Genomic DNA, 15,648 nt, shown 5'->3' with positions numbered 1-15,648 from the left:
CTTAATAAAATGAGAACAGTTTTTGTGACTTGAGATTTTTTTATATGTTCAACTTGTATTTATGCCAATTATTTAATAACACAAAAATGTCAGTGATATAATTATCAGTGAGAAAGTGGCCTACAAAACCCCATACAGTACGGTCTTAACCAAGTTAATAATAAACATGAAAAGGGAAAAAGAAAACACTGTAAAGAAATAAGCCAAAAGGGAGCTTCAAGATGGCGGAAGAGTAAGACGCAGAGATTACCTTCCTCCCCACAGATACATCAGAAATACATCTACATGTGGAACAACTCCTACAGAACACCTACTGAACGCTGGCAGAAGACCTCAGACCTCCCAAAAGGTAAGAAACTCCCCAGGTAGGGCAAAAGAAAAATGAAAAAAGAGACAAAAGAATAGGGACGGGACCTGCACCAGTGGGAGGGAGCTGTGAAGGAAGAAAGGTTTCCACACACTAGGAGCCCCTTCGCGGGCAGAGACTGCGGGCGGTGGAGGGGGGGAAGCGTCGGAGCCGTGGAGGAGAGCACAGCAACAGGTGCGGAGGGCAAAGCAGAGAGATTCACGCACAGAGGATCAGTGCTGACCAGCACTCATCAGTGCAAGAGGCTTGTTTGCTCACCCTCCGGGGTGGGCGGGGGCTGGGAGCTGAGGCTCGGGCTTCGGAGGTCAAATCCCAGGGAGAGGACTGGGGTTGGCTGCGTGAACACAGCCCGAAGGGGGCTAGTGCGCCTCAGCTAGCCGGGAGGGAGTCCGGGAAAAGGTCTGGAGATGCCGAAGAGGCAAGAGACTTTTTCTTCCCTCTTTGTTTCCTGGTGCGCGAGGAGAGGGGATTCAGAGCGCTGCTTAAAGGAGCTCCAGAGACGGGCGCAAGCCACGGCTAACAGCGCACACCCCAGAGACGGGCATGAGACGCTAAGGCTGCTGCTGCCGCCACCAAGAAGCCTGTGTGCGAGCACAGGTCACTCTCCACACCTCCCTTCCAGGGAGCCTGTGCAGCCCGCCACTGTCAGGGTCCCGGGATCCAGGGACAACTTCCCCGGGAGAACGCACAGCACGCCTCAGGCTGGTGCAACAACACGCCGGCCTCTGCCACCGCAGGCTCACCCCGCATCTGTACCCCTCCCTCCTCCTGGCCTGAGTGAGCCAGAGCCCCCAAAGCAGCTGCTCCTTTAACCCTGTCCTGTGTGAGCCAAGAACAGACGCCCTCAGGCAACCTACACGCAGAGGCGGGGCCAAATCCAAAGCTGAACCCCGGGAGCTGTGCGAACAAAGAAGAGAAAGGGAAATGTCTCCCAGCAGCCTCAGGAGCAGCGGATTAAATCTCCACAATCAACTTGATGTGCCCTGCATCTGTGGAAAACCTAAACAGACCATGAATCATCCCAAATTGAGGAGATGGACTTTGGGAGCAAAGATGTATTATTTTTTCCCCTTTTCCTCTTTTTGTGAGTGTGTATGTGTATGCTTCTGTGTGAGATTTTCTCTGTATAGCTTTTGCTTTCACCATTTGTGCTAGGATTCTATCCCTCCGTTTTGTTGTTGTTGTTTTTTACTTAAAAATGTTTTTCTTAATATTTTTTAGTTTAATAACTATATTTTATTTTATCCTCTTTCTTTCTATTTTTTCTCCCTTTTATTCTGAGCATGTGGATGACAGGTGCTTGGTGCTGCAGCCAGGAGTCAGTGCTGTGCCTCTGAGGTGGGAGAGCCAACTTCAGGACCCTGGTCCAGAAGAGACCTCCCAGCTCCACGTCATATCAAACGGCGAAAATCTCCCAGAGATCTCCATCTCAACGCCAAAACCCAGCTTCACTCAACGACCAGCAAGCTACAGTGCTGGACACCCTATGCCACACAACTAGCAAGACAGGAACACAACCCCACCCATTAGCAGAGAGGCTGCCTAAAATCATAATAAGGCCACAGACACCCAAAAACACACCACCAGACGTGGACCTGCCCACCAGAAAGACAAGATCCAGCCTCATCCACCAGAACACAGGCACTAGTCCCCTCCACCAGGAAGCCTACACAACCCACCGAACCAACCTTAGCCACTGGGAACAGACACCAAAAACAATGGGAACTACGAACCTGCAGCCTGCAAAAAGGAGACCCCAAACACAGTAAGTTAAGCAAAATGAGAAGACAGAAAAACACACAGCAGATGAAGGAGCAAGATAAAAACCCACCAGACCTAACAAATGAAGAGGAAATAGGCAGTCTACCTGAAAAAGAATTCAGAATAATGATAGTAAAGATGATCCAAAATCTTGCAAATAGAATAGAGAAAATACAAGAAACATTTAACAAGGACCTAGAAGAACTAAAGAGCAAACAAACAATGATGAACAACACAATAAATGAAATTAAAAATTCTCTAGAAGGGATCAATAGCAGAATAACTGAGGCAGAAGAAAGGATAAGTGACCTGGAAGATAAAATAGTGGAAATAACTACTGCAGAGCAGAGTAAAGAAAAAAGAATTAGAACTGAGGACAGTCTCAGAGACCTCTGGGACAACCTTAAACACACCAACATTCGAATTATAGGGGTCCCAGAAGAAGAAGAGAAAAAGAAAGGGACTAAGAAAATATTTGAAGAGATTATAGTTGAAAACTTCCCTAATATGGGAAAGGAAATAGTTAATCAAGTCCAGGAAGCACAGAGAGTCCCATACAGGATAAATCCAAGGAGAAACATGCCAAGACACATATTAATCAAACTGTTAAAAATTAAATACAAAGAAAACATATTTAAAGCAGCAAGGGAAAAACAACAAATAACACACAAGGGAATCCCCATAAGGTTAACAGCTGATCTTTCAGCAGAAACTCTGCAAGCCAGAAGGGAGTGGCAGGACATATTTAAAGTGATGAAGGAGAAAAACCTGCAACCAAGATTACCCAGCAAGGATCTCATTCAGATTTGATGGAGAAATTAAAACCTTTACAGACAAGCAAAAGCTGAGAGAGTTCAGCACCACCAAACCAGCTTTACAACAAATGCTAAAGGAACTTCTCTAGGCAAGAAACACAAGAGAAGGAAAAGACCTACAATAACGAACCCAAAACAATTTAGAAAATGGGAATAGGAACATACATATCGATAATTACCTTAAATGTAAATGGATTAAATGCTCCCACCAAAAGACACAGACTGGCTGAATGGATACAAAAACAAGACCCATATATTTGCTGTCTACAAGAGACCCACTTCAGACCTAGAGACACATACAGACTGAAAGTGAGGGGCTGGAAAAAGATCTTCCATGCAAATGGAAATCAAAAGAAAGCCGGAGTAGCAATTCTCGTATCAGACAAAATAGACTTTAAAATAAAGACTATTAGAAGAGACAAAGAAGGACACTACATAATGATTAAGGGATTGATCCAAGAAGAAGATATAACAATTGTAAATATTTATGCACCCAACAGAGGAGCACCTCAATGCATAAAGCAAATACTAACAGCCATAAAAGGGGAAATCGACAGTAACACAATCATAGTAGGGGACTTTAACACTCCACTTTCACCAATGGACAGATCATCCAAAATGAAAATAAATAAACACAAGCTTTAAATGATACATTAAACAAGATGGACTTAATTGATATTTATAGGACATTCCATCCAAAAACAACAGAATACACATTCTTCTCAAGTGCTGATGCAACATTCTCCACGATAGATCATATCTTGGGTCACAAATCAAGCCTTGGTAAAATTAAGAAAATTGAAATCATATCAAGTATCTTTTCTGAACACAACGCTATGAAACTAGATATCAATTACAGGAAAAGATCTGTAAAAAATACAAACACATGGAGGCTAAACAATACACTACTTAATAACGAAGTGATCACTGAAGAAATCAAAGAGGAAATCAAAAAATATCTAGAAACAAATGACAATGGAGACACGACGACCCAATACCTATGGGATGCAGCAAAAGCATTTCTAAGAGGGAAGTTTATAGTGATACAATCCTACCTTAAGAAACAGGAAACATCTCAAATAAACAACCTAACCTTGCATCTAAAGCAATTAGAGAAAGAAGAAAAAAAAACTCCCAAAGTTAGCAGAAGGAAAGAAATCATAAAGATCAGATCAGAAATAAATGAAAAAGAAATGAAGGAAACGATAGCAAAGATCAGTAGAACTAAAAGCTGGTTCTTTGAGAAGATAAACAAAATTGATAAACCATTAGCCAGACTCATCAAGAAAAAAGGGAGAAGACTCAAATCAACAGAATTAGAAATGAAAAAGAAGTAACAACTGACACTGCAGAAATGAAAAGGATCATGAGAGTTTACTACAAGCAACTGTATGACAATAAAATGGACAGTAGGATACGACCAGGAAGAAATGGACAAATTCTTAGAAATGCACAACCTGCCGAGCCTGAACCAGGAAGAAATAGAAAATATGAAAAGACCAATCACAAGCACTGAAATTGAAACTGTGATTAAAAATCTTCCAACAAACATGGTCTTCCCTGGTGGCGCACTGGTTGAGAGTCAGCCTGCTGATGCAGGGAACACGGGTTCGTGCCCCGGTCCGGGAAGATCCCACGTGCCGCAGAGCGGCTGGGCCCGTGAGCCATGGCCACTGAGCCTGCGCGTCTGGAGCCTGTGCTCCGCAACAGGAGAGGCCACAACAGTGAGAGGCCCGCATACCACAAAAAAAAAAAAAAAAAAAAAATCTTCCAACAAACAAAAGCCCAGGACCAGATGCCTTCACAGGCGAATTCTATCAACCATTTAGAGAAGAGCTAACACCTATCCTTCTCAAACTCTTCCAAAATATAGCAGAGGGAGGAACACTCCCAAACTCATTCTACGAGGCCACCATCACCCTGATACCAAAACTAGACAAAGATGTCACAAAGAAAGAAAACTGCAGGCCAATATCACTGATGAACATAGATGCAAAAATCCTCAACAAAATACTAGCAAACAGAATCCAACAGCACATTAAAAGTATCACACACCATGATCAAATGGGGTTTATTCCAGGAATGCAAGGAGTCTTCAATATACGCAAATCAATGTGATACACCATATTAACAAATTGAAGGAGAAAAACCATATGATCATCTCAATAGATGCAGAGAAAGCTTTCAACAAAATTCAACACCCATTTATGATAAAAACCCTGCAGAAAGTAGGCATAGAGGGAACTTTCCTCAACATAATAAAGGCCATATATGACAAACCCACAGCCAACATCATCCTCAATGGTGAAAAACTGAAACCATTTCCACTAAGATCAGGAACAAGACAAGGTCGCCCACTCGCACCACTATTATTCAACATAGTTTTGGAAGTTTTAGCCACAGCAATCAGAGAAGAAAAAGAAATAAAAGGAATGCAAATTGGAAAAGAAAAAGTAAAGCTGTCACTGTTTGCAGATGACATGATACTATACATAGAGAATCCTAAAGATGCTACCAGAAAACTACTAGAGCTAATCAATGAATTCGGTAAAGTAGCAGGATCCAAAATTAATGCACATAAATCTCTGGCATTCCTATACACGAATGATGAAAACTCTGAAAGTGAAATTAAGAAAACACTCCCATTTACTACTGCAACAAAAAGAATAAAATATCTAGGAATAAACCTACCTAGGGAGACAAAAGACCTGTATGCAGAGAATTATAAGACACTGATGAAAGAAATTAAAGGTGATACAAATAGATGGAGAGAGATACCATGTTCTTGGAATGGAAGAATCAACATTGTGAAAATGACTATACTACCCAAAGCAATCTACAGATTTAATGCAATCCCTATCACACTACCACTGGCATTTTTCACAGAACTGGAACAAAAAATTTCACCATTTGTATGGAAACACAGAAGACCCAGAATAGCCAAAGCAATCTGGAGAACAAAAAATGGAGCTGGAGGAATCAGGCTCCCTGACTTCAGACTATACTACAAAGCTACAGTAATCAAGACGGTATGGTACTGGCACAAAAACAGAAATATAGATCAGTGGAATAGAACAGAAAGCCCAGAGATAAACCCATGCACATATGGTCACCTTATCTTTGATAAAGGAGACAAGAATATACAGTGGAGAAAAGGCAGCCTCTTCAATAAGTGGTGCTGGGAAAACCGGACAGGTACATGTAAAAGTATGAAATTAGAACACTCTGTAACACCATACACAAAAATAACCTCAAAATGGATTAAAGACCTAAATGTAAGGCCAGACACTATCACACTCTTAGAGGAAAACATAGGCAGAACACTCTATGATATAAATCACAGCAAGATCCTTTTTGACCCACCTCCTAGAGAAATGGGAATAAAAACAAAAATAAACAAATGGGACCTAATGAAACTTAAAAGCTTTTGCACAGCAAAGGAAACCATAAACAAGACCAAAAGACAACCCTTAGAATGGGAGAAAATATTTGCAAATGAAGCAACTGACAAAGGATTAATCTTCAAAATTTACAAGCAGCTCATGCAGCTCAATATCAAAAAAACAAACAACCCAATCCAAAAATGGGCAGAAGACCTAAACAGACATTTCTCCAAAGAAGATATACACATTGCCAACAAACACATGAAAGAATGCTCAACATCATTAATCATTAGAGAAATGCAAATCAAAACTACAATGAGATATCATCTCACACCGGTCAGAATGGCCATCATCAAAAAATCTAGAAAAAATAAATGCTGGAGAGGGTGTGGAGAAAAGGGAACCCTCTTGCACTGTTGGTGGGAATGTAAATTGATACAGCCACTATGGAGAACAGTATGGAGGTTCCTTACAAAACTAAAAATAGAACTACCATACGACCCAGCAATCCCACTACTGGGCATATACCCTGAGAAAACCATAATTCAAAAAGTCATGTACCAAAATGTTCATTGCAGCTCTATTTACAATAGCCAGGACATGGAAGCAACCTAAGTGTCCATCAAGAGATGAATGGATAAAGAAGATGTGGCACATATGTACAATGGAATATTACTCAGCCATAAAAGGAAACGAAATTGAGTTATTTGTAATGAGGTGGATAGACCTAGAGTCTGTCATACAGAGTGAAGTAAGTCAGAAAGAGAAAAACAAATACCATATGCTAACACATATATATGGAATCTAAGAAAAAAAAAAGGTCATGAAGAACCTAGGGGCAAGATGGGAATAAAGACACAGACCTACTAGAGCATGGACTTGAGGATATGGGGAGGGGGAAGGGTAAGCTGTGACAAAGTGAGAGAGTGTCATGGACATATATACACTACCAAACGTAAGGTAGATAGCTAGTGGGAGGCAGCCGCATAGCATACGGAGATCAGCTCGGTGCTTTGTGACCACCTAGAGGGCTGGGATAGCGAGGGTGGGAGGGAGGGAGACACAAGAGGGAAGAGATATGGGAACATATGTATAACTGATTCACTTTGTTAAAAAGCAGAAACTAACACCATTGTAAGGCAATTATACTCCAATAAAGATGTTAAAAAAAAAAGAGATAAGCCAAAAATATTACAGCACTTTTCTTGAGGGATGACATTTTAATTTTCTTCTTCATATAGCTGTATATTTTCCAGATTTATATAATAAGTACTTATAATGTTTATAACCACAGATTTTTTATTATATATTTAATTTTAGGGTGAGAGTTTTTCCTTTTAATTTAAGTATAGTTGATTTACAATGCTGTCCCCATGTCTGCTGTACAGCAAAGTGCAAAGAGCTTTTTGAGACCAACCATCTATTCCCATCACTGCTAATAGATTGTTACAACTGTTAATGAGTTGTTCCAGTCTGAGAAACAACTGCGCTGCAAACTTGGGCCATTTGCTGTTTCAGTTGTCCATATTAACGCTGTCTACTTAGGAAAGTACCCTAACTTATATCAACAATACTCAACTTTTTTTGGACCATGTGAAGGAAACAAATGCCCGACAGCCCGCTCACTTACTCACAAATATTGCTCCTGAGGAAAGGGAGAAGGGTGGTTTTCTAGGCAACTCTAAGCTTTGAGGCTTTGTTGTTTCAAAAATAATTGATGTAAAACAATAAAGTACAGATCTGAACACGCTAGAGACAATACCATAAGCTTAAGCCCTAGTTAGGTTTGGTGTTACCTGCCCAAGCATCCTAGCTGATTCATATTGCTTTGCCTTTTTTATGTCATTCATTAAATGTCTGCTCTACACCAGGGTCATGTTAAGGTAGCCTGCAGCTGGAAAGAAGTATGAGTCCCGTCCATCCGGGAGGAGCTGATACAGTTGGGAAGAAGTCAGATACCTATGGAAAGATTAGAAAGGAAATGTGACACTGTTTAGCGGTTCAAATTGGAATCTCCTTCCACAGGTGGAAAATCCTCTACCTTATAAACATGAGACCTCATCTGAACTGTGGTGAGAGCATACGATGAAAATCTGTCCATCAGTACCCCCAGCTCAGACTCTGCGTTAGAACTCTTGACAAGCAGCAGCCAGAATCATGCAGTATTCACTCTGGCCAGGGGGCAGCAGCTACATCTAGGGTCAGAGGCAGCAGTGGCACCGGTGGTGTCGCCAGTGCAAGAAGTACCACGTTTGTTCAGTGGTGGCGACAGACGTCTCTTAGTGAGAACAGCCCTGCAGCCTGATTTTGGCTGTTGTCTGTGATGCTGTAGTTGACAAGCCTGGTTCTTCAGTCCTGCCTGCTGATAGATATCACTTAATAAATTCCTTTTCTGCTTAAATTAGGGGTTGGCTTCCATGTTTACAACCACAAACCCTGACCAATTCAACATCCACAGAAATGGGGCAGTAAGTAAGTGTCGAATAAATGCTTCAGAAAAATGTATAAACAATAATAACTGAGGTGGCCCAAGCTTATAACGAGGTATGATTTGAGCTGGGAAGAATATGGTTAGGCAGAGAGGAGAAAGAAGCCAGTTCAGGTAGAAATGTCCGTTTACAAAAGCAGAGAGGCAGGAAAAGACAAAACGTATCTGGGAGCCAGTAAATAGTAAGGGAGCAATTAAAGACAGACAGAGTTAGGGTCAGATTTTGGAAGGACATAAGGAAAGTGGGGGTTGGGAACAACAATCCAGTGGGGGTAAAATTCACTGGAGGGCAGGGGATTATTTGTGAGACTGACTCCTTCCGGGAAGCCTAGCACAAGGAGATAAGGACATAATCCAGGCTGATGGCGGCAGACACTGAGGGGGAAGGGGAGGCAGGAGATAAACACGAGCTATTTCAAAGGAAGCTGTCTATCCCGGGCCACCACCTACAATGGTAACACTGGGGAAGAAAGATTTCAGAGGGAAGATGCTGAGTTTGGCTTGGAATACTTTTAGTGTAAAGGGTTGGCAGGACATCTAAAGGAGTGGAACACTCAGGACCAACATTAAGTGAATGGCCAAGACTCAGAAGTCAGAGTAGAGATGATTACTAAGTACAATGAGAGCTACTAGATAAACTGAGAGAGAGGAAAAGTCAGGAGCAAAGCCTCAAAGGCTGTCAGATTAGGGGGTGTGCAGAAAGAGTTAACACAGCATACCTGGCTGCTATCTTTGAAAGGCCTCCGTCCAAGGCTGGCCCATAGCTGCTGTCTAGGAACTTGGATTTGGAGAGAGCACCCACCACCCTAGGTGAGAAGGGTGGGTTACCCACCTAAACTGTTTGTGCAAACACTATGGTTTATGCTTTCCTGTTTAGAGTCTGGAGTTTGGGTATGTGCTAGGCAGACGCTATCTACGCATCAAGCCCTCAATAAAAACCCTGGGCAGTGAGTCCCTAATGAGCTTCCCTGGTAAAGAACATTTCACACGTGCTGTCACAACTAGTTGCTGGGAGATTTAAGTCCATCGTGTGTGACTCCACTGGCCGAATACCCTTGAAATCCTGCGCTGTTTCCCCCTGGACTTCGCCCCATGTGCCTTTTCCCTTTGTGGTTTTACTTTACATCCTTTCACTGGGATATATCATAGCCATGGGTATGACTCTATGCTGGTGAATCATCAAAACTGAGGGTGTGTGGGAGACCTCGATGCAGGGGGTGAGAAGAGAAAGAAGAGAGAAGGATCCATCAGAGAGGGCAGGTGTATCAAGGAAGTCGATTTCAAAAACGGGAGGACTGTCAATGTCTTTAACATGGAAAAATAAGGAAGATCCCCCCGGCTGCCCCCCAAATGATACTAAAATGGATATCATACCCTCTGATCCAGTCATTCCACTTCTACAGATTTATCCTGTAAAATACTAGCACATGCACAGAAAGATGCATCTACAAGGATGTACAGCACAGCACTGGATACAATCATGAAAGGAAATAGCTCTTTAACAGGGGACTGGTTAAATAAGTTACAGTACCTCCATACAGTGGACAAATTATGCAGCCATTAAAAATAAGTGAGTAAACTCTAAACATGCTGGTATCTGCAAAATGTGTTAAATGAAAAAAAGCAAGGTATAGCAGTTTATATGGTATGATACATGCATGTAAAGAAACAGGGTATACAAAAGGTGACACACACAACACATGCACACACAACACACATATTCTCAGGAAGGATATACAAAAATGTGGGAGGAAATGATTGCCTTTAGGGAGGGCAACTGAGCACCAGGTAGAAGGAAAATTCATGTTTTAATGAAACCCTAAAATACTGCTTGAATTTTTAAAAATGATTTACACATATTTTCTTTATACTTTTAAAATAATAATAAAAAAGGAAAAGCCACTCAGTTTGATGACATCAATGAATTTAAAATTTTAAAGACAGATTATCTTCAAACTGTTAGGGGCTTGACAGCGTGGAAGGACACTGAGCGAAATGGAAAACCACAAAACGGAAGCTGGTTTGGGAAGGATGATGGGAGTTTCATTTTGAACTCACAGTCTTCAAGGGCTGGCAGGGCATCTAAGAGGGCTGGAGATTCACCCTGGGTGAGAGGGCAGAACTGTACGCAGACTGTATGCAAACTGTATTCATATTCTGGTCAGTAAAGACATCAGAGAAATAAAGACAGACACTGAAGACAAGATTGATAAAGAAATTAAGAGAGTAAAAAATCAGAGGGCAGGGAGGGATAAATTAGGCGCTTGGGATTAATAGATACACACTATTATATATAAAATAGATAATCAACAAAGACCTACTGTAGAGCACAGGGAACTCTACTCAATATTCTGTAATAACCTATGTGGGAAAAGAATCTGAAAAAGAATAGATATGTGTGTATGTAAAACTGATTCACTGTGCTGTATACCTAAAACTAAAAGAACATTGTAAATCAACCGTACTCCAATATAAAATTAGAATAAAAAAAAAGAATTAGGATTCAGAAAAAAAAAATCAGAGGGCAGAGCCATGGTGAGGAAATTAAGGCAGCAGAAATCGACTCTCTCAAGATGGAGGTCAGGGACTTCCCTGGTGGTCCAGTGGTAAAGAATCCGGCTCCTGAGGCAGGGCACGCGGGTTCGATCCCTGGTGGGGGAGCTAAGGTCCCACGTGCCGTGGGGCAACTAAGCCCGAGTGCCACAAACTACAAGGCCCACACGCTCTGGAGCCTGCGCCCCACAACTAGAGAGAGAAAACCCACACAACTCTAGTCACAACTAGAGAGAAGCCCGCGCACCACAACGAAAGATCCCGCGTGCTGCAACTAAGACCCAACACAGCCAAAATTAAAAATAAAAAATAAATAAAATATTAAAAAAACAAAAAAGGTAAGTCAGCAAAAGAAGAACAAGGGAACAAAGACGGGGAAGGACCTTCAGAGGTTAAAAAGAAAAGATTTTATTGTTTTGTTTTGTAAGGTTAAATTGCAAGGTAGAAACGGAAGTACTTAGAATACTAAGGAAAAAAGGATCAGTGTGGAAGTAAGGTTCTGAAGGAAATTGGAACAGATGAGCTTTTCAGGGCCAGGTGGGATTAATGTTAATAAGTGGTTTGTTAATTAGGAGTGACAACCAATCGGTTTAATTTCTAAATAACTTCTCAACTAACACTTAATCACATTTTAACTCTATAAACAGCAATAATAAAATATTTAAGCAGATATTGAGTTGCCAAACAAGAGATTTCACTGAGGGCATTTCTGGTATGAAGATACCGTCTTCCAAATTATTCACTCAATTTGAGCGGAAAGAAAACTGAGCCGGGCTCCTCTGGTGGTGCAGTGGTTAAGAATGCACCTGCCAATGCAGGGGACACAGGTTCGAGCCCTGGTCCAGGAAGATCCCACATGCCGCGGAGCAACTAAGCCTGTGCACCACAACTACTGAGCCTGTGCTCTAGAGCCCATGAGCCACAACTACTGAGCCCGCGTGTCACAACTACTGAAGCCCATGCACCTAGAGCCCATGCCCCTCAACAAGAGAAGCCACCACAATGAGAAGCCCGTGCTCTGCAACGAAGAGTAGCCCTCGCTTGCCACAACTGGAGAAAGCCCACATGCAGCAACAAAGACCCAACGCAGCCAAAAATAAAATAAAATTAATTAATTTTTTTAAAAAAAGGAAAAGAAAAGTGAGCCGGACTTTTTTAAGTCTTGGAATTCTATCAACTGAACTAGTCAATGAAATATACTAAGTAGGAAAAAATTACACAGGCCAGTTATACAATTTATCTTTTCCAAGAGTTAATATGGACAGAGGGCTTCCCTGGTGGCGCAGTGGTTGAGAGTCTGCCTGCCGATGCAGGGGACACGGGTTCATGGCCCGGTCCGGGATGATCCCACATGCCGCGGAGCGGCTGGGCCCATGAGCCATGGCCGCTGAGCCTGCGTGTCCGGAGCCTGTGCTCCATAATGGGAGAGGCCACAACAGTGAGAGGCCCGCGTACCACAAAAAAATATATATATATCTATATGGACAGAATTTGTCTACCACAATTTTTAAAATATATTTTAAGTCATTTTTATTGAATTAATTTTAATAACACTGTTTTACCTGGTTGGCAGCTGCCCCAAACCAAACTAAAACAAAGTCATTGTGAATGCTATTCAACATCCTCAAAGTAATCCAGCTTGTTTTTGGAATACATTGTTACAATAGTTGCACTTTTTTAAAAAAATAGTTACACTTTCGACATCACATAAGTAAATCGAGCATACTATATTATTCAAAAAGATTTTACGCATTTCATTTAAAAAATCATTCTGCAAGAGGCTTCAGCTTTATCATTGACACATTCTATACTTCATGCTCTCAAAATAAAAAAGTGCCCTAAAGCTAAGTTTTTTACTGACATTAATGAATAGTATTCAGGGTTATACGCACTAAAATTTAACATTTTACGGTATAAGAGGCAATAAATGTGGACCAAAACTTTGGAAACATTAAGAAATAAAAACAGAAAGATGGCAGTTCCCTGTCTTCACAAGGCTTAATAAAGAGTATAGCAGAAACTCAATAAACACTTCCTTGTTGTTGAACTGATCTCTAACAAAGTAACCAGAATGCAACAAAATATTTACCTTGGAAAGTTATCATGACCTATCCTCAGAACAGCACAAGGCCACCGGGAGCCCTGAATGCAGCTGCTGCTCGAAAGCAGCACTACTTCTGCAGGCCCCTGTCCTCAGGAAATGAAACATCAGCTGATTTTTGTTTCAACTCTGTAGTCAAGGGTGCTAACCCCAGAAATTACAGGAATCATCATTACACTCTAATACCAAGACATGCAGGAATTTTAAGCTATAAAATTATTTTCTAAATAACATTCAAATAAGACATCTCTGTGATGAAGGGCAGGGCTGAAGGGCATTAACCCGACCATCCAAGCCTCCTGGCTTGCACCAACATTACTTCAGTCCCCCTTGGCAGGCAGCGTTTTTTTTTTTTTTAAATCTTCGCAGAAAGTCAGTCTACAACTTTGAGATGTTTTTAACTCTTAAGATGCGCAAAATTATTTTAAATGCCTAGCTGACTTCAAATTCATCAAGTCTTCCTTTTTAAACATACTACGATTGAAGGCTATTTCTTCTAAGCCTCATTCCTGCACAACGACAGTAAACCTTAGGGGGAAAAAAAAGAGCTACAGCTACAAAGTAAATAACAAAAAATTGAATCCACTTACACTAATAAGACTGGTTTAAAGCCTTACTTGAAGCCTTACCAAGAATCTCCTATAAAGGGTTTACAAGAAAAAACAAAAAATGGCAGCAACTTTATCTCAGACCTAAATTCAGGATTCAGCTTCAGACACATGGAAACTAGACATTTCTAAAGATTCTCACACCACATGAAACTGAACAAGTTCATTACTTCCCAGGACATACACTGAAATTTCCAGCAATTACATTCAGGGGTTCCTGGACCAGCCTGAGGCTGGGACGTGACCATTAGTTTTTCTCATTCTCCATCTCACCACTGGATTTTGATCTTCCCCTGCTCAACTACCAAGCAGGATTTGAAAGGCAGAGGGAAAAGCTGAGAAATTAACTTCTCGTGAACAGGTCTAATTTAAAAAGAAAATTAAAATGTGTAGACAAAGAAATCCACTTTCCCCTGAAAATTATGTCTTAGGATGGTCTGAGCCTTCCCTCCACTGTCCTCCCAAGTTCTCCGTTCATAACACGTCTTATCGTCTTATACAGTTGACCCTTGAACAACACAGGTTTGAACTGTGCAGGTTTGAATCCACTTATACTCAGATTTTTTTCAATAAACACACACCACCTGATGGGCGGTTGGCTGAATCCTCAGATGCAGAACCTTGGGTACCGAGGAGGGCTGACTAGGGAACTTAAACATCTGTGGAGCTCCAAGGGCTGGATCTGGTTTTCAGTCAGGGCGCACTGCAGTCCCACCACATAGCAGGTGCTTTATGTTTACTGAATTTTACTTCTGCCCCTACCCCCCAGCAGTGGATAATTACTATCCAGTTGGACTTGCTCTCAACCCTAGCATAGGCAAAAAGTGATTTTATAGAAATTACTTACCGGGTTACAGACGACATTCTGTAGACTGTTTAAGGACAACATCATTCTTTTCCACCTTACTGTTGACTGGGGTCTCTCTTTTGGGTATGGTCTAAGATTTTAAACAAGTTTCATTTAAAGAATTCCCAGATTGAAACTGAGGCACCTGTGTAAAATCAAAATAGAGGGAAAGGAAAATAAGCACCATTTTTCTTCATAACTATTTTTAAGTACATAAATTATTTTACTGATATTTACCAAATAACAGGATGCTATAACAAAGATCTGACTCCAGTTCTTATCTAATGTACTTTACTAAATAATTTTGGATTATGAGTACAGGAAATATTGATTTTAAAACTACATCAGTAGAAAACTTCTAATTTGGAAAATTTATTAAAAATACTTATTACTGGGAGTTCCCTGGTGGCCTAGTGGTTTCACTGCTGTGGTCTGTGTTCAATCCCTGGTCGGGGTACAGGGATCCCGCAAGCCAGGCGGCACAGCCAAAAAACACAGGAACAAAAACTTGCTATTAAAATACTATATCAAATAATAGCAAATACTCCTGTACAGCTCTCTGAGATATTCATTTAACTTTTCTCATCTGTATAATGAGAATAACAGTATTCACCTCACAGGTTTGTTCTGCGGATTAAATGAATTAATAAAGCAATGGAATAGTACGTGCTTTATAAGTTTTATCTATTGTTATTAGTAGAAGGGATTGCTCTTCCTCCTCCAAA

The 15,648-nt window shown here is 41.1% G+C and overlaps 1 protein-coding gene across 3 annotated transcripts in view; it reads right to left on the bottom strand.

Annotated features, from left to right (window-relative positions):
• Positions 1–15,089, bottom strand: part of LGALS8 (galectin 8) — a 30,754-nt gene extending 15,665 nt beyond the window's left edge. The window contains exons 1-2 of one of the 3 annotated variants that reach the window (XM_049697346.1): positions 14,924–15,077; positions 8,123–8,285 (exon numbers count right to left, since the gene is read on the bottom strand). Coding sequence is in view for 2 of the 3 variants with exons in the window: in XM_033431306.2 (XP_033287197.1) it covers positions 8,123–8,176 (54 nt within the window). In the remaining variant the exon portion in view is untranslated. Of the gene's footprint in view, positions 1–8,122; positions 8,286–14,923 lie in introns of all 3 variants that reach the window. The other 2 variants (XM_033431306.2, XM_004271556.4) reach the window with 2 other exon arrangements.
• Positions 15,090–15,648: the final 559 nt, after the last annotated feature.

Source organism: Orcinus orca, chromosome 14, assembly GCF_937001465.1.
Source record: "Orcinus orca chromosome 14, mOrcOrc1.1, whole genome shotgun sequence".
NCBI classification, from domain to species: domain Eukaryota; kingdom Metazoa; phylum Chordata; class Mammalia; order Artiodactyla; family Delphinidae; genus Orcinus; species Orcinus orca.
The sequence above is the reverse complement of the archived record's forward strand: the minus strand, read 5'-3'. Positions and strand labels throughout refer to the sequence as shown.